General features: G+C 39.1%; 2 protein-coding genes across 2 annotated transcripts in view; one reads left to right on the plus strand and one right to left on the minus strand.

Annotated features, from left to right (window-relative positions):
* The window catches only part of LOC141907713 (rho guanine nucleotide exchange factor 11-like), a 73,475-nt gene extending 56,876 nt beyond the window's left edge, over positions 1–16,599 (plus strand). The window contains exons 24-43 of the mRNA XM_074797451.1: positions 98–218; positions 332–395; positions 561–679; positions 1,141–1,322; positions 1,419–1,565; positions 1,839–1,918; positions 2,021–2,149; positions 2,329–2,446; positions 2,593–2,768; positions 2,875–3,121; positions 3,560–3,650; positions 3,737–3,889; positions 4,694–4,878; positions 5,407–5,516; positions 7,393–7,434; positions 9,668–9,812; positions 10,193–10,302; positions 10,862–11,048; positions 12,724–13,062; positions 13,466–16,599. Coding sequence (XP_074653552.1) covers positions 98–218; positions 332–395; positions 561–679; positions 1,141–1,322; positions 1,419–1,565; positions 1,839–1,918; positions 2,021–2,149; positions 2,329–2,446; positions 2,593–2,768; positions 2,875–3,121; positions 3,560–3,650; positions 3,737–3,889; positions 4,694–4,878; positions 5,407–5,516; positions 7,393–7,434; positions 9,668–9,812; positions 10,193–10,302; positions 10,862–11,048; positions 12,724–13,062; positions 13,466–13,542 — 2,822 coding nt within the window. The 3' untranslated portion in view covers positions 13,543–16,599. The remainder of the gene's footprint in view (positions 1–97; positions 219–331; positions 396–560; positions 680–1,140; positions 1,323–1,418; positions 1,566–1,838; positions 1,919–2,020; positions 2,150–2,328; positions 2,447–2,592; positions 2,769–2,874; positions 3,122–3,559; positions 3,651–3,736; positions 3,890–4,693; positions 4,879–5,406; positions 5,517–7,392; positions 7,435–9,667; positions 9,813–10,192; positions 10,303–10,861; positions 11,049–12,723; positions 13,063–13,465) is intronic.
* A 1,307-nt stretch (positions 16,600–17,906) lies between these two features.
* Positions 17,907–24,866, minus strand: LOC141906792 (methionine synthase reductase-like). The gene is made up of 15 exons (XM_074796163.1): positions 24,746–24,866; positions 24,363–24,576; positions 23,517–23,667; positions 23,312–23,429; positions 22,246–22,759; positions 22,012–22,155; positions 21,840–21,919; positions 21,116–21,272; positions 20,621–20,801; positions 20,196–20,238; positions 19,805–19,991; positions 19,296–19,414; positions 18,891–18,977; positions 18,559–18,794; positions 17,907–18,133 (listed from the first exon to the last, which is right to left on the minus strand). The coding sequence occupies exons 2-15, from the start codon at positions 24,504–24,506 to the stop codon at positions 18,054–18,056; spliced, it is 2,241 nt and encodes a 746-aa protein (XP_074652264.1). The 5' UTR covers positions 24,507–24,576; positions 24,746–24,866; the 3' UTR covers positions 17,907–18,053.
* Positions 24,867–25,989: the final 1,123 nt, after the last annotated feature.

Here is a 25,989-nt window from a genome sequence, read left to right on the forward strand (position 1 = left end):
CCCTGTGTCTAGTACGTTGGGCTTAACCGTATTGTGAAATTGTAACCCAACCAGAATACATGTTCGGTCGCACTTACTGTAATTCGCGTTATTGTAGATAACCGTAGCACGAATCGTCATAGTCTACTAGTGGAGAGATATAACGCGAATTCGTCATCGGAAGATAATAAACCTAGTCGTTCGCCGAGGAGCACGAGTCCCATGTCAGACGAAGACAAGTAAGTCTCTTCATCGTGAGGAACTGGTTGCATTGAAGGCATTTTTAGTTCTGCGCTTTATCGAAAGACCAGAAAATTGAGCTTAACTTGTACGGTGGTATTGTCATTTGCAGGAAAGATGAAGGTCGAAACAGTAGTGTAAATATCAACAGGTCGGAAAGTCTAAAAGGCACACGGGTATGTATTTTGGAAGTCTGATCCGTGGAAATGTTTCAAAATATTACGGTGTAGTTATAGCCTATGTATAAGTGATCTGCGAAACTTTCCTCGGCTGAACACCAGCTCCGGATAAGAGTACTGATATTAAAACTACTATGTTTCTCGGTTATTTTCTTTCTTCAGCCTAAAGACAGATCTGGATCTGTGAAACGTACAAACAGTGATGTCTCCGGGGATAAAACTGCAATAAACCAGGCTCTTGATCAAACTTCTAGTTCCTCAAACTCCAGTCTTTCAGCCAAGTAAGTTATCGTTTAGCTCTCTTGTTACGGGCATAATGCTCAACAAAAGAAATCCGATGCCAGATTTGGTTTTGTTATTTTGGCAGCATCGACAATTTGGTTTGGTGCCGGGTACGAATATACTTTTACATCCGGGTCAGTCACCATGTGCCACTACGAATATATTCGTAGCTGATTCTTCCTATTGCAATAAGATATTTGCCAACTGGGAATGAAACAGTTTCTGATTGGCTGGCAATTTGAAATGATCAGCTTCATGCACAATGCTCATTGGTTGATTTTGTGCAAAGGCTGATTAAATAACAGCTTCAGTGCCAACCTACGAGTATATTCGTGCTGCAATTTGGGGCTGCACCGTATTGACAAGCTGGTAGCAAACGTGCTTACCACTTCTATGCATCTCCGTAAGACTGAAGTTATCAATTTCGATTAATGATTACTGTTTTCAATTTTTCTTGGAGAAGTGAAAGTCCGAGCACTTCATCAGAAGCTGTGAATCAACTACCTCCAACTAGTCTTAATTTTAATGATGACTCGGACTTCGAGGGTGGCGACGAACTGCCGTTACTGGATGAGTTACTCGGTAAAGACACCGTCCGTAAACTGAAACCGAAAGAACGCAAGCGACAGGAGGTCATTAACGGTACGTCTCGTTATCTTGTTACCTTTCTGGATTGAACTGAAATTCCTCGGTCGCAAATCGGAGTGGGAGCTCATAGGACGTTCTTTTTAAATTCAGAATTGTTTTTCACGGAGAAGACTCACACTCGCGCGTTGAAACTGCTCGACAAGTTGTTCTATCGGCCCTGGCACGCGGATAACTCTTTACCTAAAGATCTAGTCAAAAGTTTATTCCCAAATCTAGGGGAGTTATTAGAAATGCACGGTGAGTTAGAATGAGAATCATCGGAGTATTCATAAGCCGAAAAACAATTAGTCTATTCTCTATGTACATCATGCTAAGAAATGCATTCATGAGGGGAAGAGTGGTCGTGACCAAATTTTGCGTATGTACTCTATGAACAGGAAAAATTTTTAGTATTGTGTTTTCATCACCCTGTTGCGCCTCTATATGCGTAGCTCTGAAATTCAATTATCCACTGATGTACATCAGAAACGCTGTGAATATTTTCTATTTTTTTTCATTCATATATTTCAGTATCTTTAAATGATAGTATGAAAGAAGTGCAAAAACGAAATCCGGTCGTGGAACAAGTTGGAGACATTCTTTTAGACAGGGTCAGTGAATCGTTTTTGGTTCAATCGAAATCGAAATTTCGCCGTATCTTCGCGATCTCTTTGTTCGTCGATGTTTGATTGCTGTCTGTCTTTCTATTACAGTTCGACGGCGAAAACGGAATCAAGTTTCGTAAATGTTGTGCCAAATTTTGCCAAAGTCAATCCTATGCATTAGAGTCGTTGAAACGACATCAAGCCAAAAAGGATCACAGAGTCGCTATGTTTATAGCTGTAAGTCTTCGGAATATTCTCTCACGTCAGATTTTAAGGCCTCATCAATGGAAGAAACAAATCTTATAACTCTACAACTCTTCCTATGTGGTCAAGGGATATGTGTAATGTACATTTAGCACCTTTTGGTTGAAAATCTACTTGTATTTGATTGTTTCAATTATTCTCTACCTATTCAGGAAGCTGAAAGTCATCCCCTATGTCGTAAGTTATTGCTTCGTGAACAGTTACCCAAACAGATGCAAAGATTGACGAAATATCGGCTTCTTATCGAAAATTTACTTAAGTATACACCGTGTAAGTGAAGATATTCCTCTTTACTATGATTCAAGTATATCCTAGGATAATAATTTCTGCCTTGAATTCAGCCCAGGTAGCAATTTATTTGCTCATTCATTGTGGTACCGGTATTCATAAGTAGTCTTCATCGTTCGTTTATTTAGCATCGCAGGAAGAACATACCAAACTACAACGGGCATTAGAATGTTGTAAAGAGATATTAGACTTTGTAAATTCGGCCGTGAAAGAGTTTGAAAATCATCAGAGATTAGTCGAGTTGCAGAAACGCACGGAAAAACGACTGGAAAATTGTAAAAATAGCGACGCTGAAGCTTTCAAGGTATGATGCCAACAAGGACAAGAAAACTAACTTGAAAGTTTATTCCAAATACATAGAGATGTACTGAGGGGCCTCGCATTTATTTCATCCATTGTTTTCTATTCAGAATTTGGACTTCACGAAGTGTCGCATGATTTACGAAGGCAGCATGACGTGGCGTCTGAATCGCAACAAACAAATCGAAGTTCAGGGCGTGATGTTGGAGGATATATTGGTGCTACTACAGAAATCGGATGATAAATACATACTCAAGTGTCAGAACACGACGCAGTTTCCAGGCAAAGAGGACACAAAGTTCACGCATAGTCCAATAATACAGCTGAAAAGTATACTAACGCGAAACGTAGCAGCAGGTAAAATCATGCCTCCAGTGACATAACAAAGGACTTATCAATGTCCAGGAACCTTAACCCCGTAAGCCTTAGGCTGCTCAATACTAAGATGCCTCGATGATACCCCCAATGGCAAATCAAATGTTTATTAACGAGGGTGGCCACTGACCTGGAATACCTGGAAAACTTGGGTAATCTAGAAAAGGATCAGGGGAAGATTTTACAAAAACCTGGAGAACTTGGGGTTGAAACACCCTTTCAATCGGTTAACACATCTCTATTTTAAGGATAAGTTAAACTACATATTGTTCGTAAAGTGATTGGATAAGTAAAGATTTAAGACAAATCCCAGAAAAATGCCTCAGCATTAAATTTCTTACGTTATGCTTCATAATGCTTCACTCTATCACAGAATAAGCACCTTGTATTTATAATTGTTCACTTTGCGTCTGTTTTCAGATAAACGTGCATTTTTCTTGATCAGTACATTGTCAACGGCAGGGCCTCAGATCTATGAGCTAGTCGCCATATCAGCGGAAGAACGCAAAAGGTGAGTTCGAAAAGAATTGTAAAATTGTGCGTCTGGGTCTTTGGAGTTTATTCTCTCGATTTATTTACGCTTATTTACGATTTCAGATGGGTGAAACATATAACTGAAACCGCAGCCATCTTACCTAGAGGGGGCTCAACCTCGATGCCTATTCACGAGCCGACCACTCCTGTATCGGTTGTCTCTATGCCAAGCGATGCTGAAAAACCAGATGCCGAAAAAGTCTGCGAACGAAAAATGTAAGAAGAATATTTTCAAATTAATTTGAATGATGTTCATGCCATTTGTTTAGACTTTCATTGTTGAAATGGTTAGAAATTAACCACGTTATAGTTGGGCTAAAGCTTCTATGCCATATGTGGTAAAATATGGGTTTCATTGTTTCCGTAAACAATCATCTGAGATTTATATCCTGGTTCGAGATAAACCAGGAAATTATTATGATGCGCGTAGATATCTAGATTTATTAGTGGGATGGATTTATTAGTTGATTAGAATGGGCTTATGTTGGAGTCTAGACAACGAAGTGTCGAAATTCAACGTACCGCTACCACCAGTTAAAGATAAAAAGGTTTACCATGCAGATGCGAAGTAAGTGTTTCGTTGTGTAGAGTATTAAACCAGAAATATCCAAAATCAAAGGTGTACTATAAATGGTTGTTATAATATGGAATAGTTAATCGAGCAAAACTCACTGTTGATGATCTAACAATTCATTTTGACGATTTCGAAGTTCTGACTAAACTTCATCATCAGAGGAACAGAAAATGACCTTCATTTCTCCGATGATGAAGTTTAGTCAGAACTTCAAAACTGTCAGAATAAATAGTAAAATCATCAACAGTGAGTTTTGCTCATTACGTCTGAAATACTGAGGGATTGATATCAGTCTACCTGTCAGTGTTCTGATTATCTCAGCTGAAATGTTTAACAGGTGCCACGATAACTGCAACAATCAGAATTCCGCGCATTCCTGGTTTATACCGGCGCAGATTCTGTTCTTCATTCGCGGCCTACAATTGAATTTCATTACGATTTTTCAGATCCGAACCGGAGCCAGATTACGTCGAAATGCCACCGATCAAGATGGGCAGCACGGAGAGTCTGGATAAAGTCGGAAAAGTGTCGATGTTGCAAGTGACGCAGGAACCGGAGCTTATAACTCCGACCGAAGTGTGCGTTACGAATCCCGTATATTCACGCGCGGAACCTATCCTTTCACCATTAGGTACGTGTTCAAACAAAGCTTCAGTTTATTAAACTGATTTCTGAGCGGTTAATCCCTTCTGGTAGATACAGAGTAGCTTAGCCCATTAAGCCTAGCTCGAGTCGACTTAAGACCCGACTAGGTCGTTGTAAAACAGCGGTAGTACACACGCGATCGCTGATTGCCGATTGGTTTGTCTCATGATCTTGAGAGCACTCAGGTCAACTACGATGATTCGATCATTGCAGAGTCTCGTGGTTTGTTGACTTGCCATTTTGAAAGCTAAAGGCCTTATGATGCAATACTTTGGCTACGACGTTAAGATCAGTCTTAGGAAAAACAACATGTTCTATCCTCACGATTCGACTTACAATTATTCTGCGAACTGCTTACGATTCGACGATCTGATCGGATCCTAGTCAACCCGAGGTTTTAATCTCATAATCAGATTTACTTCCGATATCATTCAATTCATCTTCTACTTGAAAATGGCTATGAAAATTGTTGAACGACGATTCAGACGTTTTGATTTTTATAATTTTTTTCTAGAAAAACTGCGACAAAAAGACGACATCATCGAACGTGCTCTACGCGAGAAACATCGCATTCTAGCCGACATGTTTGGAGTACCGGTCGAGGAATTTGAACACGTTGCAGAGGTAAATAGGATGCTCTATCGTGATTGATAGCTATTTATTTAGTTGTTGTACGTGTAACGGGAATAAAATTGCTAAAGTTGGTTAGACATCGGGAACTCTGCTTCTCCGGAAAGCTACGTGTTACATTTTACAGGGTGGGACACTGACCTGGAAAACTTGGAAAACTCTGGGAATCTTAACAAATTTTACCAAAAACCTGGAAAACTAAGGGAATTCTGATAATGCTAATGACTACGCGTTTCTTTATCAATGCGTGATTTAATGAAAAGTGAATGAAGATTTTAAGCCTAGAAATTTCTCTTGATTCCCTCTGTTTCGTTCAGTCAATTTTGTGTAATCATATGGAAAAATCAGGGAAAACTCGGGGGATTAGTAAATGGATTGAAAGTGGCCACCCTGTTTTAGTATTCATAGGAAAATGTGTTTGTAATAAAGTAATTGTCATCAATTAGTTAAAATCTTTGTGGATTCATCTCGAGATTCCGATGACAATTTACCTGACAATCATCCACATTTTCTCGCTAAAAAGTAAGCGTAGTTATCCATGTGGAGTGGGGACGTTGTCTGGATATCGTATGTGAAAGTTCCGTAAAGGTTTCTGTTTGTTAGAAGTATTTTGTGTAGTGAGTGATTATGTTACGTCATCGCGTGTGTTTATAGGCGACAACTGTGTAAGAAAAAACTAATGATGTAACACAAAAGAGGATGAAAATCTTGCCATTAATTCAATATTCTGTACGCACCATCTGGCCCTATAATTTGGACTAATTCCTTTACTTTCGTACAGACCAGACCAGCTTCGATCAAAACGCAGACCCATTCCATTGAAATTCACCTGAATGAATAAAAAATTATTCTCATGACTGATTGGGATGAAAACAGTTGTTGATTGCTATGGCGAGATTTTTTTCTACTGGTCTTCCACCGATTAATTTATTTTAGATTGTCGTCATTTATTTCAATTCAGTTGTCCTGAATGATATAATGATATATTGTCCTGTCTGAATGATATAACAAAGCCATTTCCAATTCTGATGACTATTCCAATTTACTGCTATCAGTTTTCTCAGATATGGAATGAATGTTGTTCAGACTTGTCTCTTTCTATTCATTTCCCCCCATTTATTCGTTTAATGATCATTTAATTTTCTGTTTCATACCTCCCGGCTGCATTTTTTCGAAGCCACTTATCCTCCGAAGTACCGATATCATATTTGGCCTTCAGTTAATGAACAAGATCAGCCATAAACCACGACCATACGAGCATTTCAGGTCTGGAACGACTGTTCACACGGGTGCCAAATGGGCCTGTGAATGTCTGACCAGGCTAGAGCCAAATTTTAGCACTGGTCAAGTTAGTGCATGTGAATTACAACTGATTCTGGAAGTGACCCACTTCGCTTCGTTTTCGGATTGTTTAGTATCGAGTGAGTGGTTTACATGTGAACGCGCTCTCATTACTGGGCACAGGCCAAATTTGACTCGGACTTGATCTGTGTCAATTTGGCTTGGGACAAATCGTCTCCGTGTGTGATCGCGGCTATATGCTAAGAAAGTCCCAAGCTCCGCAGTTTGACATCCAAATTTGACTCATCAAATAGAATATATAAACTGAATAATGTTGAGCTCACAACCGCGGAACTAGGTCCAGTCTTTGCTATAGGATTCAACCTCTCAGTTCATAAAAACAATTCGGTAATTCGTACTTCATTCGGAAAGGTTGTATCTCCGAGGGAGAACGGAGCGCTCCTGAAAAATGCAGCCCCTCGTTTCGCTATTTTTGTTGTTATCGATACACGTTTTTAGATCGTCGATATCATACATAGAAAAGATTATTACCTATACATATATACATAATCTTGTGTGTTTACTTTAGAACCCTCCGATACCACCAAATCTATCGGTAGATTTTAATCCGGTGAGTTCGTCTGTTCATGTGCATATGTATACGTGTGTATATCCGATCCGGTGATAGCTTGTTGTAACGCAAGCTCCTGCGAAGTGGCAGACAATGAATACACCTCGACGTGAATTTGCATGACGAAAATTCGGGGGCCTCGTTCGGGAGTCGCGTATCGAGCCTGAAAATCAGCTCAGATGATCGTAACAGCGCAATCCTCTTATTACTTCAGGGTATCCAGCATAAGAATCTTCGAGTTAGATACGTCGATATATAACGTGCTTATATATCTTGAGTTGCTCAGTATTGTTAATCAGGGGCTGGGTTTATAGACTGGTATTAACTTAAACCCGGGTCTAACTCAATTCATTTTCGATTGAAGGTTAACGCCACCAGGTTAAAGCTAATACCAGTCTATAAACCAGCCCCTGTGGCCAGATCCACAGTCGAGACTTAAGTCCAAAAGTGGGCTTAAGTCTTAAGATTGGTCTTAAGTTGTTAGATTGGCTTTATGACTAACATAGTCTTAGACTGGGCGTAAGTCTAAGCCATGACTATGGAACCGGCCCTTGGGGCTTATATTCAAGACCATTCTTAGTCCAACTTAGATCTATAGCCATTCGAATGACTTAAGACCAGTCTTAAGATTTAAGACCACTTTTGGACTTAAGTTATGACTGAGCAACTGGGACCTGGGCCGGTTCCATAGTCAAGACTTAAGACCAAAAGCGGTCTTTAATCTTAAGACTGGTCTTAAGTCGTTAGATTGGCTATAGAACTAGAACTGGTCTTAGAATGGTCTTAAGTCTAAGCCTGACTATGGAACTGGCCTCAGAAGTTTATGAGCCGAGGCAAGTGACTGATCGGCTCTATTGCTTGACTTTGGAATCGGCCCCCGATGATTATAATTTTCTGAAGCGGCCTTGTATGTAATTCCTCCATTTCTTGAAATCCTAAAAGCGGATTTCACTTTTTAGTTACGGTGCTATGTTTAGATATATTTACAATATTCATATCATTTAAACACATGTATGTACCTTCTGAGCTGAAAGAGTTGTGAAAAGTAAGTCTGCCACACGATTCCGAACACAAAGGATACTATTATGCGCGAACCTCTAGCTCTATTCAGTATCATGATAGTTCTGAGGTGCGTTCATAGATGGTGCTACTGTTGTTATGCCCGGCGCTCATTGATTCATGCACTTATCGTTAAAAAAATTCTCTCGATGTTCTCCTGCTTCGCTTCAATTTATGTGGATATTTCTTTTCGGTATTCAGATTAGGTTCTGGGTTTATTTTTGGTAAAGTTCTAGGATGCGTTTATGTTTTGTGCAAATTCTTCGTAAAAAAAGAAGACGTATTTTTCTTACTCGTGTTAATTTTGAGCATGTATGAATTTGGTTGTTTTGGTTTTTGGCTTCGATATGATCTCGATAAATGACTTGGATGTTTTTTTTTTGCGAATGGACATAATTTGTTTCAGCTTCGTTGCAAAAGTATTGTCCATGTCGAGCAGTTTTGTAGCTGTTGTTGTTTGTGGCTTTCAACATGCGAAGCTAATCTTTGAAATGAAATATTATATTTCCCTCAAGTGCTGTATCCGTAATGCGATTTTGAATGAATTCGGAATGATCTCGGGAGAGAGAGCTGCCTCCATTGGCCATTCTATTAAAAGCTTAGACAGCGATACATAATGGGATAACATTATCGGCCGCGAAATGACACAAAATCTGGCTAACTTTCTTGAACAATTGTAAATTTTCTGATCATATTGTGCATGAAAAAAACTGTCTGTCAATTCTTTTGATGTTTTTCAAACGTGAGAAATCCTTTCAATAATTTTTAGTTCTTCCTTTATATCATTTAAATTTCATCTTTTTTCTCAATGAATTTCGATCAGCTTAGTCAAATGAAAAAGATCGTGGCTTACTCGAATTAAAATTTCAACCGAATGAATTACTGAGTATGAAGACAGATTCTCTCTCTCTCTCTGAATCATTGCATGTGGCTATGTTTGGATTGAAAGAAAAAACATATACTTCTTCGTTCAAAGTTCTAGATATAATGTCTGTACTATATATACGAAAAAAAATACGAATTCATTCTATTGAGTTATGAATGTGTTCCCTCGTATTTAATCATTAGAATATATCATTGTATTGTATTTTTCATTCGGATTGCCTGTTTAGAATAATGAGCAGTTATCTATTTAGATAATCGCCATTTTCACGTATGAATTTCTATTTTGTAGATGGCCAGTGAATTCGACGAAGAGCGAGGGCCGAATGAACTGGTGCTATCCGCGATTACTCAGGTCGGCTTCCTCATGCAGATGGTGAAAGATGCCCTGACTGCTCCTCCGGAATCAAATGATTCATCACCTCGCGCTTTGTCCGGTGAGTCTACAGGTCTTTAGACTTTTTCTGCGCGTTTATGTTACAAAATAGATTCTTAATTCAGTGGCCCTTAAAAAAAGCCTCGCAGGATATTATTATATCCCTGGGATTCTGAATTCATTTCCTATAAAGCACTGCAATGGTATCCTTTGAAAAGATAATTTTTTGGGGAATGAATGATGAGAAACCAGATAACTGCGTTGCAATATTTGATTAAAGCAACCTTTTCACCGGACCAGAGTTAGGGAGGTTTTTTTGGGGATGGCCGGGGGGATTGCTTTTGCAAGGCGAATGCAAAACTCTAGTCCACCAAATGAAATGATAATGGAAAAATAAAATACGTATGTTCCAATTCACATTCTAATTGCTGTTCATTGTAGACATAAGACCATCGACAACTACGCAGAATCTGAAGTTGGCATTGACCTTACCATCCGGAGATCTTCTCAAAGTAGTTTCAAACCTCGGCAAAAACCTCGGCCAGTTGCGGGTAAGTGTTGATAAGATGCTCGACAAGAGCTGCTTTTTGGTTCGGGTTCTCGGAAATCTGAAATCAAGGCTGATATGAAAGGTCCAGACAATCTGGGTACCAACCTATGAAAAACCTGTTTGATGAAGGGTAGTCCTGATTTCGGGAGGTCTTCCATTTCCTAGATTTGCAATGTTAGACCTCCGTTCAGGGAACACTCACATCGAGGGTGGATTTATGGGGTGGTCTCGGGGGTCAGGACCACTGCCTTCTCATTCAGGTGGACCTTTTTGTCAAGACAGGGATCATTAAAAGCTGTTGATTTGACACTCATCCTCTCGGAAATTGCAACCTTTCAGATTTATTTCTTCAAAAATATCTAAAACTAAGGTCGGAACCTTGCGGAATCCCGATACCTGTGACTTGGCCGCTTTACCTGAAAAATACCTTTTTATCTCTTCTGGACCCCGGCCTTCCAATTTACCTAGATCTGCCCTTGCACATGCGGTAGTCGGTATCAGTATATCCCCTAACACGTCTGAGCCTGAATGATAAGTGCGAAATTTTTTTACTGCGCTAGGCCGTGATGACCGAACAAGAACACGAAACGTCTCGCTTGCAGCACGAGTTGAAGGTCACGCGGAGAGAACTCGTGTCGTCGTCGCCAAAAACGAGCCGTCCGAATAGTTTCCTGTCGAACGCATCGTCAGCGTCGGAAACTGCTGACGTGGTGGAGGAATCGGTCGTCCCCGCCAGCGACGAATCAGGTACGCTCCTCGAATTATTCGTAATTATTTGTACACGTTTATAAGCTCTTCAAACTTTAGAAATCGTTACGAAAAATTCTCGACGGCAATCGCGTCGGAAGCGCTTTTGAATCCATTTTTACATGGCAGTAAAGTGCGGTCTCTTTCTTTTTCCATCTTATATTCACTTCTACAAAGATCGGTAGTAGTAAAAGAGTGTTTTGTATAACTCCATTCAGCAGGTGTCCATCGTATAATCAACTCCATCAAAGGTGAATTCATAGTTTTGTGAACATTATGATGTTTGTCGCTGCGTTCTCAGTTGTTCATTTTATAGTTAGTCGAACTGAAGTTTTCGTTACGTATACGTACATATTTAAAATACGCGGATACAATTATTACGTAGTTATTTCTTGTTTAGTTTGCGAAAATATTGCCTTTACTACGCTCTATTCATCTCTCGAAAGATAGATTAATGATTTGTGTGAAGACTCTATTCGAGTGTTAATATTCGATATATTTCTAAATCGGCCGTATCTTCGGTAGTTACATAGTCGTATGTAGATAATCGTCAACTCGATCTCTGAGTTTTAATTCATTTTCATCTCCTCTCTTAACTCTTTCAACCGCCTCTAGGATTATGGAAAGCTGTAGTAGATTTCTTCTATGTAATGCTCGTGATAGGTATATTTTCCCCGCTCTGAAACGCCGATTATGTTTGCTCTGTTGTTTTTCTTTGTATCGTTTATTTTATCTGATGATAAACATTTGTTGCGCCGGTTTAGTTGTCGCGTTGTTGGTCGGTTTTTTTTGGTAAAGCAATGTTGTCGTTTAGTTTTTCTATTCTCGATTTGAGGTGTGTCAACATTTGCAGGCTTAATGATGTTCATTTTAGTGATACATTGTTCGTCTTTACTCACAGGGTCCCTACGACTCCTTGATTCCTGAAAAACTCTTGAAAGGGAAAGGGAAAATGTTTTTGAAAGTGCTCAAAACTCCTTTGATATGAACAAAATGTTAGAAACACCTTCAAAACTCCTTCAATTTTGAGAAATAGACAATTAGAAATGTTTGGCTAGTTAGCAGTTGTACCGTAGATTACACCTAGAACTCAGTACAAATGGGATCTGGATTTTTTTATCCTATCAGGTGGTTACTGAATTAGAAAGTTTAGGCAGTGTAAAAGATAAATATTTGCTTAAAAAATCACCATTAATGGTTTACAAAGATAAACAGTACCAATTTAGGAGGAGTCTACAGTAATTGGGATATGAAAGCCATGCAGACGCTTCCTTGAAATTTGAAATTTTCTCTTTGAAAACTCCTTATATCCAGGAACAAATGATCTGTAGGGACCCTGACTCGTTAGCAACGTTGCATGAAGCAACTGGCAAAAAACGATTAAAACTATGAATTAAAACTACGAAGAAAATAATTTTTGTTCATATCGCGATTAAACTGACCAAAATGCAGTTCATTGCGCTCAATTGTCAAAATGCATTAGGCGTTCGCTCGAAGTTATTTTTAGGTGCATGCGTCTGAAAAGTGTCCCGCATTTATATTTTCATTCCCACAGCATGAATTAGATATTTAAGGAAGTAAAAACAGTTGACTGTTTACGACCCCTGATTTCTAGTGAGTAGCGATCACGAGTGATCTATTTGTAGTTGATTTTACGTTCGTTTGTACATTTTAGCCCTGTTTTCCCCACCCCCCGCATCTGAACTATCTATCAACGACGACAACGGCGACGAACCACTTTTGATGGCGGCCGTGTCGCTGGAGCAATCCGTCGACGACTCGGAAGAAATCGTTGTCGCCGCCATCGAAACGGATATCGTCGTCGAGGAAGTAATCGACGATGACGATAGTAAAAATGTCGCAGACGATGATGACGATGATGTCACGGTAGAGACGACCGAAGAATACGTCACTGATATATTGGACAACGTGATCGACAAAGCTGTTGAGATGATGACAAGTGAAAAAGAAGAGCGCGTAGCGGAAGATCTGACCGAGGGTAAAGATGAAACAGGTAAATGTCTAACATCCTACCTACCAACAGTCCTTCTCTAACGCAATGCATGACAATAGATTGATTAGAATAGATTCAGTAATTCTGGTCCCAATTCCAAAGTTGTGAGTTCCGATTCTGAGAACTCCGAGTTAGAAATGACTTACCGAAAATAAGCCAATTTTAACTATTAACAACTGTGGAACTGGATCATGTTGTCTGAAAACTCCATTAATCCGCGCCATTTAAGTTGTCCTTAATTAGATGCATTGTTTATTACGTAGTTAAGTCAAAACGGCGTAGTCAAAAATCCTAAGTTTCTGTTATGGTCTCCCTTATCAGACGCAGGCGATCGAGGGCTAATATGGAGGTATTTCTGAGCATGGAATTGTAACCGAAGTCTTTTTATACGGATATGTTTCAGATGCGAATGTCGATGGATCGCCGGACGACCGAATAACAGACGCCACTGCGGATACATCAGTCGAGAGCTCGGTGTGAACAACATCGGCGATTTTATTCTCTCGTTAAGATACGGCGGTAGCTGCTATTGACATACAAAGTTGAATCGGAATTCGTAGACTGTGTCGAATGGTGCTGCAGTCATCTTTTCTAGTTCGAATGTCGCTCAGTAAATGTTCATACTCGACCAATCGGAATATTGGTTCTTAAGTTCAGTTGTCCGCAGCATTTTTGATTCGAATTTTCGGTGTCGTCTGATAGACGTCTGAACACTAGCGTATGTCAGTGAAGCATAGACAAAAAAAAACTACATAATAAGCAAAAAGGGACCTACTTACCGCTACTTAAAAACCTTTTAGTTAGCAGTTATTAGTTAATTTATCATTTTCTATAAGATGCTACAAATGCATTTAAATCTAGATTTAATCTTCATTGATCTATTAAGATAATAATTATTATCATTATTATTATTATTATCGTTATCATTATTATGACTTATTTCATGATTATTGCTGTTTTAAAGTATTATATCACTCAATGGATTCAGTCTTGTGATTGTGCGCTTATTTCAAGTGTTGTTTAACTGTCGTTTGGTCAATACATTTTCAATGGTTATTGATTGCGACACAATGGGACACCGGCACTCACCAGATGGTCAGTCGTAGCGAAAATCTATTCATTTTCGATGAAATTTGAACTTGATTTTTAGGCTTCCGAATGTGAAATCACCAACAAACTCATCAAATATATGTAAGATTGACTTTCTCACCTGTGTCAATGCTTGGATTTCACTGAATATTGATTTACAAATGAGAAAAGTCGACTGGAAATAATTGGAGCGCTGCAACTCTAGCTGCTCTAGTGATCCTGGCGGATTATCGCTGAATCCTTGCTTGCCACTGTAACGTTGCCGGCACCCCATTCATACTGTTGCAGCAAAGAGCATAGTTCCACTTATGCGGTGATGATACCCGCTTTATTCAAGTTCCACAAAACGACATTGGATCTTGCCTAACTGCTTCAGTGCGGAACGGTTGAAATCAAGTACGATATTGTTTGTGACTTTTTACTTCGATCGTAATTTTTCCAAAATTCAAAACGTTTCGAGTTATAGTCGTAAATTTTGATCTTGTGGTCGTACAATTCGTACTCTTAGTTTTGATCGGGCTAGGGTTTTTGTGAATGTGATAAGGGGCCATTCATTCATCAAATATGTATGCGTCGACGTGGGAAGGAGTCGGGTCCAAAAATTGTCCATATTTCTCCCTATGTACATAATGGCCAAATGCTTTGAATTGCGTACATGGGGAGCTGGGGATTCGAAAATCGACAAGGGCTAGAGATGGGCTACTACTTTTTACCAGTTATCGGCTGTGCTATTATTACTCAGTAATTGATATGATATCATTGTTATATATGCAAAACCTTCTCTTACTGTTGACTGATTGATGATGATTTTCAGTTTTGTGTATTATAGTAATATGGTTATTATTCAAAAAACACGTTAAAATATGCTAAATGCGGGGTAGATATTGCCCGCTCACATGTGCGTGTACAATATGTAAGGTTCGTACTTACTGATTGCCAATTTTTGAAGGATGGTCAATGCCTACGGCCTAGTGTTGGAAACTTGTATAGGATTTGTACAAAGATCCCATACATACATACATACATATATATATATTTCATGAAAGAGAATATTTGATGAATAATGATGCGTTGATTGAAGTCGAAATCGATTTTCTTCGCGTTTGACCTGGTGTATATATATATACAGTGACACGTTAAAATTCCAGATGTTTGCATTGTACAGAGAAAGTTTCGACGTTTATGTTCTGACCTGTCGATGGATGGTGCTCACGTATTAGATCGATATTATCATTTATACAATGATGAGAGGAAGCTTTGAACCGTTTACAGTCGGACAATCGGGAAATTGTCGTCGACGTTTATTCGTTCGGATGAAGAATTCGTTCTCTATCCTTGAATTGTACAGCGAATATGGATGTATCGTATATGGGATCCATACTATGCATTTTGCATTTAATTTTGTCAGTAGCTGGTGCTACATCTAAAAATGTCAGAATTCAGACAGGGGCGGATCCAGGAATTTTGCTAGGGGTTCACGCTTATTTAAATGGCCGAAAACGTTTGGAATTTAGCTTTCTGGACCCATTCTACAGTTGTGAGTTAGAGTTAACTCTGAGTTAAAATCAGTTCATTTTCGATGAGTTAACTCCGAGTCAAATCTTAACTCACAACTGTAGAACTGGGTGGTGATCACGCGGAATTTCTGGAAATTCGACAACCACCGGTTTGTAACCCTGTGCCTCCCAACTACCTGTCTAAGACTGTTATGATGGAAATTACGATATATCCATACTTTACTGTATATATTGTCAGTAATAATTACATAATGTATTATTTACATCGTATTATGCTACAGGCAACAGTATATAACTTATATATTTTTGCAGCAGATTGACCTTGTTTACCTAGAGTGTTGGTAAAGGTAAAATTCCCTACTGTTTTCAGTGAAATTCAAAGTTGATAAGTTAGTAGTTGTACTTATGATTTGGATCGAGCTGTCTTTTTGGTAAAAGCCAAGTTGAAATCGGTGCATTGGGACAAGGAAATTATTTTAGGACTGATGGTCAGCCGGTATGGGTCGAAAAATTTCTGTGTAAAAACAACCGGCGGTTAAAAATAATACGGATGCTATGAAAAAAATCTACGTCGTTGAAAATATCATTGGACATGTACATTCTCCTCGGTCCATACGTCGAATGTACATATAATATGAGTTTCGAAAAGTAGTTATTCGTTTAAAAACAAACAAAGTAGCAAAATTGTAAATAGAATAGAAATTAGGTATTGTTTTATCCACCTCTTTAAGTTGTATTAATTGAAAATGCTGTAAAGTCATATATATCAAAATTCGTATAAATATATATATACATGAATATATATATATTTACGATTTCTCTTCTTCTTACTTCTTGTAAATATATCTGAAAAAATGAGAATTCGATAAATATTCTGTCAGTGATAGGTTTCGACAACTTGTATGCAAATCATCGGCTTATCATTTTATGTGCATATATATATTAATTAAACTGTATATTCACTCAATGTTTACGGTCTTGAGTTAATTCATTCGTGGAGTGTTAGTTGTTGTCTGGTGCCGTTTCTGGTACCACATTTATCCAGTTGAGGAATATACTATGTTTTTAGTACTCCGCAAAACCTACTGGTAGATTGTACGAAATCCTCAAAAGCAATAGGGATGGATGGCCATCTCTTCCCAATGAGTGGCACTATGGGCATCTTTAGCTGGTTCTGAGGTTGCTAGGATTCAAGCCTGTTCTGGACTGACGAGTCTTGTATAAGAAAGAGCAATGCCACTATGCCTGGGGTTAACATCACCTAACTGGGACTGAAAATGGATGTCAAGAGTTAAGGGATAGTCCAAATAAGGAGTAGAAAATAAGTCTGAAATTTCGTTTTTGGAAGAGTTTGCTATGTCCGAGTTTGGATAGGTTTCCAGTAATATCTGATCGGAATATGGAATATTCCATTAGCCTCGTTCATCCCACTTAATATATAGGATACTTGCAAGTATGTAAGTTTCTTTACTTGTAAGTAGCAGTACTTATATAGAGGATAAAGCAGGCTGTAGGCTGATACAGCTCAGCTGGGCTTTGTTAACTTCATCATCCATCATTCTTCATTTATCTAATGGCCCCATCGCTAAAGGTACCCCCAATGGATTAGTCAAGGTACCACGAGAAGGATTAGTTAGTAACAATTCATAGAAATATGGGTCTTGTCTAGTAGGTCGAATCCCTTAACAAAGGGTCTTTATCGTAGTAGTCTCACCCTTGGGAACATCAGTAGAAAATTTAGAAAACTAGTAAAAATCTGTAGGACTAGTATTGATTCATAGAAACACGACTTGAACTATAGGGACAAATCCATTGAATGGCTCTATATTCTTGTAGGACTAGTAGCAATTCATAGACATATAGGCCCGAAACCACTAAGTGGTCAAACCCAAAAAATGCCTATTCACTGTTTTAGACCTTGGCTCACAGATCATTGGTACAATATTTGCTCTTGATAGAAACTGTAGGACTAGTAGTCAAAGTTGATGCTAGATGGCTTGACGGAGCACCTTCTTAACCATCAGCTCCACTGACCTTCGTTCACAAAAAAAACGATCTACATTCAAAAGTAAGTTCTTATGATCAGGTGGATCTTGAAGAAAAAGTCACAATCTGATCACTTCTCATACAAAAGCTGCATCGAAGAGGCAAAATCTCGGGTGAAGTCTCTGAATGGTACAATGGAGCCAGTGAACAAACAACGGTAAGACATTAGAATTTTGAAAACAATTTTCACACATTTTATTCGGCTGGAATTTTCTAGCACTATCTTAAAACAAACGCACTGGTTTATTAAAATCACATATCGAATTTTCTCGGGAGACTTATTCATAATCACTATGACGAACTAGAAAAGTTTACGAGTGGTTCATAATTCTACAGTAGTTAAGACCAAACGTCCTCCAGATATCTATGGTTGAGACGTAATGACATCAACCTTGCTTTCGCTACATCAATCGTAACTCCTGAAATCAAGAAACAAATAACTATCACTGATCAGTGTTGTGCAGATGGCCTGCACGAATCAAACATGCCACAGGTGACAACAGTTCTCGGACTCGGGCTGAACTCCGAAATTCCCATGCATTAGTTCCCATTATATTTTGGATATGTTGTATCTTGGGCCAATAGCTAAATTTTGTCAAGACAGCCTCTGGAATTTCGACCCCTTTCCTCAGTAATGAGGTCATCTTCAAGGTTGTGTCGCTGAAAAAAGTTCGGCCACCAGGTGGCGCACTGGGCCCATTCTTTACACCGCTGGACCCCATACTAACATCGTAACCAAGTTTCATCAAGATCGACGCACTATTAATGTTAAGTAGGTGAAAGACAGACTGATTATAAGGGTCTCATGGAAGCCTGAGAACCAATATAGAGACTAGCTACCGACCTTTGCATTCTGAAATAATATCCGCCCAGGCTTCATTCACATCTTTCGCCATGTGGTTAGCATCCCCGCACACGTACACGTGGGCGCCACCTTGTATCCACTCGTAGAGTTGCTTCCCGCGTATTCTCATACTATCTTGTACATATCGAGGCTGCTCGGGTGATCGATCGTCGCGCGAGAAACTAACGCTCAGTTCGGTCAACGAACCGCACGCGCGAAGCTTCTCTAGATCTTCCCTACAACGCACAAGACGTAGAATGAAAACTAAACACATCGACGAACAACAAGGGTGTTTTTGTCAGCGCGCGAATGAACTGATTTTAGTGTTTTACCTGTAAATGTAGTCACAGGCCTCATGTCGACAGCCATAGAATAACCACATTTTCCCGATGTCGTGACCAGCTTGTTTTTGAGCATGCCTGAATCGAAAAGCAATCAGTTGGACTCGGATATCAAATAAATCACAGGCCTATCCCATTAGTTTATAGCTATATCCCCTTATAAAAGATGGCAGCTCTTTTAGTTACAGTAGGCCCCGCTTTACTGGGATCAGATTAATCATCATTTTGATGCCATTCAGATTTTATTAACAGTCCACCTATACGAATTATGTTTCCCCATTTCTATGATTCTGTGAAATCATAACTCAAATTTCAATAAGTCCCAGATTTACCAGATCAAGTGGAGTTAACCGTATTTCCAAAATTTGGCTTCGAAGTGAATGTGTTTTTTTTTACCTGTGTTTGATCATACCAACGAACGGGGCAACGCCGGTTCCAGGGCCGATCATCACCAAGTCAACCGATGGGTCAGTTGGCAGACGGAAATGTTGATTCGTACGGAAATACATCGGAACCTAAATGTATATAAGAATCTATTTCATTTTAGAATCAAGGAATCCAGGCTGACCACTTTAATTAGACTCGCTTTTTCCCCGACACGTATGTTGTTTTCCCTGATTCGATCTGCTAAGAATCCAATCAATTAACAAAGTCAAATTTGTAAGACATAGGTTGAAAATGTTTGATTTTATATGCGATCTAGCAATCTCAACAAATTTACCCGACTTTTCTTTGATTTTAACTTTTTTTAATTCAAAATTCCCTCACTATTCTCTCACTTTTCTAAAAGAAATGGAAAACTTGCCGATTTTTCCCCGATTTCACGGTACCGCGTAAGTGGACACCTTGAAATCTGATGGCACTAGAAACCCCCACAAATACTTCCAATGTTTTCTCTACTCTACCTGCATGGTATCATCACCCGAGAAGCCGTTTTCCGACGTGGATGTCGGATTTGTTGTCATTTTCTCAGTGATACGATTTAGCCAACCGGTACAAACTCCTGTACGGTCACTGTGACGACCGGAACCGGCTTCCATTTCGAGTACGTTGAAGGCGATGCGTATTCGGCCAGGAATTTCCAGGGGTGAACTGAAACATCGGAAGAAAGCTTCGTTCAGACCTGCTTAGAAGTTAATTGAGCAAATTCTTCTAAAAAGATAACTGGCTCATCTAGGCCGGACAGAAATTTGTTATGTATGAAACAATTTCCAGTCACATTTCTCATGAATTTCATCAGCCCCAAATTATTTAAATCAAGACGTGTCTTAAACCGGTATTTCTTTTTCAACTCACCTACAAGCCGAGTATGGACGAGGCTGAAGTCTTGGTAATTGTTCTGATGAAATGTAAGAATACATGCATTAGTTAGAACGGTTCCCTACAGATCGGTCATTCGTGGATATCAAGTTTAAAGGAGTTTTTAAGGAGAACATTTCAAATAACGAGGAATCCCTGCATGAATTTCATAACACATTTACAGTAGACTGATTTCTAGGGGTAGTCTACAGTACAATCACAAACTAGACTAAAAATTCCTAATTGCTCTTTTCTCAAAATTGAAGGAGTTTAGGGCATTTTGCTCAAATGTAAGGAGCATCAAGCACCTTTCCATTTCGAAGGAGTTTCTAATGATTCATGAGTCATAGAGGCAATTTGAGAGGCCCTGTAGAGTGGCAATTTGAGCAGCAGGTGTAACATCTTCTAGGACTCTGACTCACCGATCAACCGTTCAACGGGTGGATTACAGCTGGGAAAACTCAGTAGAATATCCAACAGCGAAACGTGCGTTTCTCGTACGAACTTGGCGTAGTCTTCGCTGCCTTGTTTACTGGTCAACTCCTGCAGACGACGCTTCTCAGTCGGGTCGGTCGTGTAGTCGACCAACATCCTTAAACACGCCTGAAATGTACCACAGCCATTTTTTCCCTTTTACTTCTGGTAGAAATCAAATCTAATTAGGTCAAATAACCGTTTAACTCAGCTGTACAAAATATTTTGAAATATTCTTGATACAAAATATCTTTTAATGACCATTTTCTTAATCCCAAAAGGCCCCACTTCAGCGTACCCTATGGTATATACAAATTTCATAGTCCAACTATTAATTTCAATACAGACTGTTAAAATTAACCCTTTTGAGCTTATCTAGTATTTGAACCCTGAAATTCTTCACTGAAACAATCCATCCGTTTCATAAAGCCCTGTGAACGAACCTTTTTCAGAGTCGTGCGGATATCACAACACGATGTGAATATATGTCGTAATGTGGCTTCGGTAGGAATATAATCATGAATCACTGCACGCTTTTTCTTCGTTTCAGCCATGACGGATAGAATACACTTTTTATCCGCTACATCAGCAACATTCAATCTACCAAGTCAATTTTAACAATGCTAATAATGTTTGATTCAAACATTATTAGTGATAATAATACTCACTAATAGTGTTATTGATTCAATGAATCAATAACACTATTATTGAGTATTATTATCACCGAGTCCGATTATTAGGTAATTAGAAAAGGAACTTTTTATTCTGGACTGGAGGTCATAGTCAGATGAAAAACGAAGAAATTAACCTTGAAAACCTCTATAATAATAACGCATCAATCAAAGTTATAAGTACATGCATTTGTGCAATTTGGCTTTCAAGTATTCTCACACAGAGGAACGCAAATTCTTGGGTAGTTGGAGAGCAGGGATGGATCGATATCAAGATGATATAAAGTAAGGAAAGGCCTTTTGTTCGGGGCTTGCGATAATCCAAGCAATTGAATCAGCGGTAAATGAAGTCTACTACATCTCAATGATTGTGTCGAGAGATTTAAGTACTAAATATAAGGGTTCAAAAGATTTTACATATACGTAGTACACATTAACCTTGTGAATAAAAATTCAAAGAAAGGAGCTTAGAATTTGCGGAATTTTTAAATCTTACCTCTGTAAAAGTCTTTGGACCTCGGACGGTTCATTCTCACAAACGATGCTCACCGAATCACCGGGTTCGTATTGATAATCCTATTAAAAAAAAAGCGCGAAAGATCGAAGAAATAACTCTCGTGTAATCAAATCGAATGATCTGTACCCAATTATTGCCCCGATAGACTTACAGGCGCTTCTAATTCCAATTCAAGTGTCTTCTTCACCGCGTCGACGCTGGTCAAAACTGTCGCCTTTGTTACGGCAACCAAAGCGACCGAGCTCGCGGCTGACGGTAGCTTCGCTCCGTTTTGTATCGAACTTTGACTAGAGTCCTGAAAATCGAAACAATCCTCCTTCGTTTCTACTAACTATTCCAAAATTGATCGGCTATCATATAGAATATTTGGCCGTACAACACTTACCCATTTTTCATTGCTGAAGTTTATTTCTATAAACGGCGGGCTGACTACGGGCAAAGAAAGGTTTGCTTCGGAAAGGGGAGGGATAGATGAGGTCAGAGAACGTTCAAGCGGAGGAGTCGAAGTCAGTTCAGATTCTACTGGTTCTTTTTGAACGGAAACTTGAGTTTGTAATTGATTTTTATTCACTGTTTGATCACCGTCCACCGAGTCACTGACGCCATTAGTTATTAGGACAGATTCCCTGTAGCCATTCGAGATTGTTACTGATTCGCCTATTTCAAGATCTGATATTCCGTTTTCAACCTTTTCGACTAAATTTTCACGATCTTCCGTATCGTGGTTATGACTATTTTCTGCAGTCTTTGGCTCGTTAGTATCAGCATTTTCGTTTATCAGTGGAGGCTCTGAAACTGCGTTGTTGTAACTCGTTTCTTCATCAAGGTCAGATACACCCAATTCTTTCTGTAGTACAGGCCACAGTCCATCCATCCATGGCTCCACAACTACCTCTAGCCTGCAAAACAAACAGGTACCTAAGATACAAGATAATGTAACATATTGATGATGGTCTCGTAAGGACTTAATGTTAAATGATACCGCCTCAACCAAATATTTACAAATGACAGGAAAACGTTTGATTGAAACGACGTAGTGTCCTCAGGCTTGTTAAGGTTTTATGCGAGGCTAGTCATTTGTTGGGGGATTGAATTCTGACATAATTGGCAGACGAAATTCCAAAATCGCACATGTTCCATAGTTTTTCAGAGTTATGCAGTTTCTGGAACTTATCACCATAGAAACTAGGGGTCCAAAAACATGGTGGCCACTTGGAACGCGGATTGTTTGGTCAACAATCTGACAGTTTCAATATTCAATGCCCCCTGGTAAAACACAGAAACCAATGATCACAGCGCAATCCAAGAACATGTCATAAACCTATAACTGTGCAATTAAATGTGGTAACACAATATCTATACATCCCAAAATATGCCCTAAATGGAAATACTAGATAATTTCCCCATTCATCGACCATGATCAAGTCAATGACCTGATAGCGAGCACTTACCCTACAGCATCATCTCCATATCCTGTAGCGTAGAAGTGTTTGGCGCCGAGTTCTTGCAACCTTTCATCGAATATCCGACAGCAATTACAAAAGTTTGTATAGTTCGAATCGCCCAAACCTATCGCGAAAAACATCAGATTCAGTATGGAAAAACATCGACTACTCAAACCAAGAAATGAAAACTGATTAATCCTGTATTACGCACCTAGTATAGCGTATTTGACATCGCTGAGGAGATCGGTGGGTAACGTTTTTTTCTTGATCCGACGCCAAAATTTCAGAGCGGTATCCGGAGGGTCTCCTTCGCCGGTCGTCGAGACAACGATGACGACGTACTTTTCACGCTCGATATTGAACTGAAAAGGCGATCGAAAAAGACGTATCGTTAAAGGGGTTAACCGGGGGTCAAAGGGTGCTGACGCTGTCATTTTTATTTAAGAGGCCTTGCCATGTCCCAAGAATGGAAACTGAAAACAGTACTCCTGTCAACTTTAGGCCCGTATTTAGGTCGAGAGGGTTCTTAATACCCCAAGGACCCAACATTCCTGCTAGCACCTGAAAAAAGTTCCACTTTCATGAAAATTGGACCTCCCCCCTGAGACATGGATGGCTACGGGCACAAACTTGGTCATTAGATAATTTGTTGCATCATTTAATCCACAAAATTGTTTATTTTCAACGTTTGAAAATCCAACTTCATTGGTCCAGGTCTGCATACACAGAGATGAACCCATTTCAATCATTGAAGTGCCAGTTTGTATTTTGCAAAACAATTTCTTGACCGGCAGGTCGTCCTTTGGATAAGTCATCAATATATAATGATCACTACGATGAATTAAATAAGTTCAACTGTTATACATAGAGGGGATGGTTGGCCGATCGGCATTGATGACATGGTGACTTAATTGCAATCCAGTCACTGAATAAGTTGAAGGATGAAAAGAAACTTTGGCTGATGGTGGCCAGTAAGAGTAGTCTAGAATGAGAAAACGAAAACAAGCACTACCGTATCTACATTACAGAATTTGTTCATCAGAATTTTTTGACAAACCTTTTTATCAGTTTTGCTGAGACAGTGAAGTTCTGGATGAAGATTGTACGAAAGAGCAGTTTCAAACATCTCTTCAGCAATCGCCTCTGCCTGACCCGTCTGCGAGCCGTACACCAACAAGAATCTACCCTTTTTTTCTGGCATTTGACTTTGATTGATGATTATGCTAATGTTTACGAATAACCACTAATTTCACGCAATTCTCATAAATGATCTGTTTAAAATATAAAAGTTATTTATATTATATTAGCATATGTTTAAAATATAAAATATAACAAAGTTATCTTTTAAGATAAAGATAAGAAATCTAATTTCATCAAACAAACAAACAAAGCCAAGAGTTTCCACAAAATTTTCGAAGAGTCAAAATCAGGTTTATTTACGATCTTTTACTGCCGGCCGTCCGTTGTATAATCACATAGACATGTTCATTGCGACGGTGCGTTACGAAATGACGTCCGGATAAGGTTGATGTTGATCTATAAACAGTGAATTTGGTGGCAGCACCGTACGGTCCCCAAGCTGAATTTCTGTGAACTAAGGCGTTTTTACGAGCATCCGATTTTTGCGATCGATCGTAGGAACGCATTTACGAGCACCGATTTTTGCGATCGATTTCACAATCGGCGTTTTTACGAACACGATTTTCCGATCGATTTTTGAAATCGACCAACTCGCTCGGCGAGCGATTTGGCGATTTGATTTCCAAGATGGCGGCACCGGGTAGTTCAAAACCATACATTTTTTTCCTCAACGTCGCCATATTTATGTCATGTGATTAGCCAAATCCATCGTCATTTTTACGAACGTTCAATTCGATCGTACGATCGGAGCAAATCGTTCACGAAATCGATCGCAAAAATCGGATGCTCGTAAAAACGCCTCTAATATATAATACTACCACGAGCATCCTCGCTTGCCAGGGGTCCGGTATCGCTCCCGAACTCGCTTCCACCAGCCCCCTGGCCCACAGGGGCTCGTATCAGAGTTGTAGGTAATGTAAAAACGATAATCTGTTAATCCAATGTATATAGTTTATATAAAATATTATTTGATATATATAATGTATATAGTTTATATAAAATATTATTTGATATATACTATATAGGCCTACGTTGGATTAACAGATTATCGTTTTTACATTACCTACAACTCTGATACGAGCCCCTGTGCCCTGGCCTGTGTGTTCTGATGTTGATTTTCTGAGATACAACTCAGGTTTTCTTAAGAATTAGAAGTTATACGTATTAAATTGAATGAGCTCAACATACACAGAATGAATTGTTGTTGTATCATGGTAAGTTTGAAAAACGGATGAAACATGAATTGCAAAGTCAATCCAGGTTTAATTGTTGGTATCATGTATACCGGTATCGGTTTAATTTCAGAAAGTAACCTCAATCACGAATCAAAGAGATTAACGAATCCAGCATTATTTAACCTTTAATAGAAATGCTTTAACCCTAACCCTGATCACTTCTGTAGGTGCGGCCCTTGTCATCAAATCGCGCTTGTTTTCGAAGGATACACCGCCAAATATTCTAATGCCGTTTTTCTAAAAGTCGAACGTCGATAAATTGACCGTAAGTCCAAGAGAGACAAGTTCGACCGTACTTTAAGCGTCCAA

The sequence above is a fragment of the Tubulanus polymorphus genome, chromosome 6, assembly GCF_964204645.1.
Source record: "Tubulanus polymorphus chromosome 6, tnTubPoly1.2, whole genome shotgun sequence".
NCBI lineage: Eukaryota > Metazoa > Nemertea > Palaeonemertea > Tubulaniformes > Tubulanidae > Tubulanus > Tubulanus polymorphus.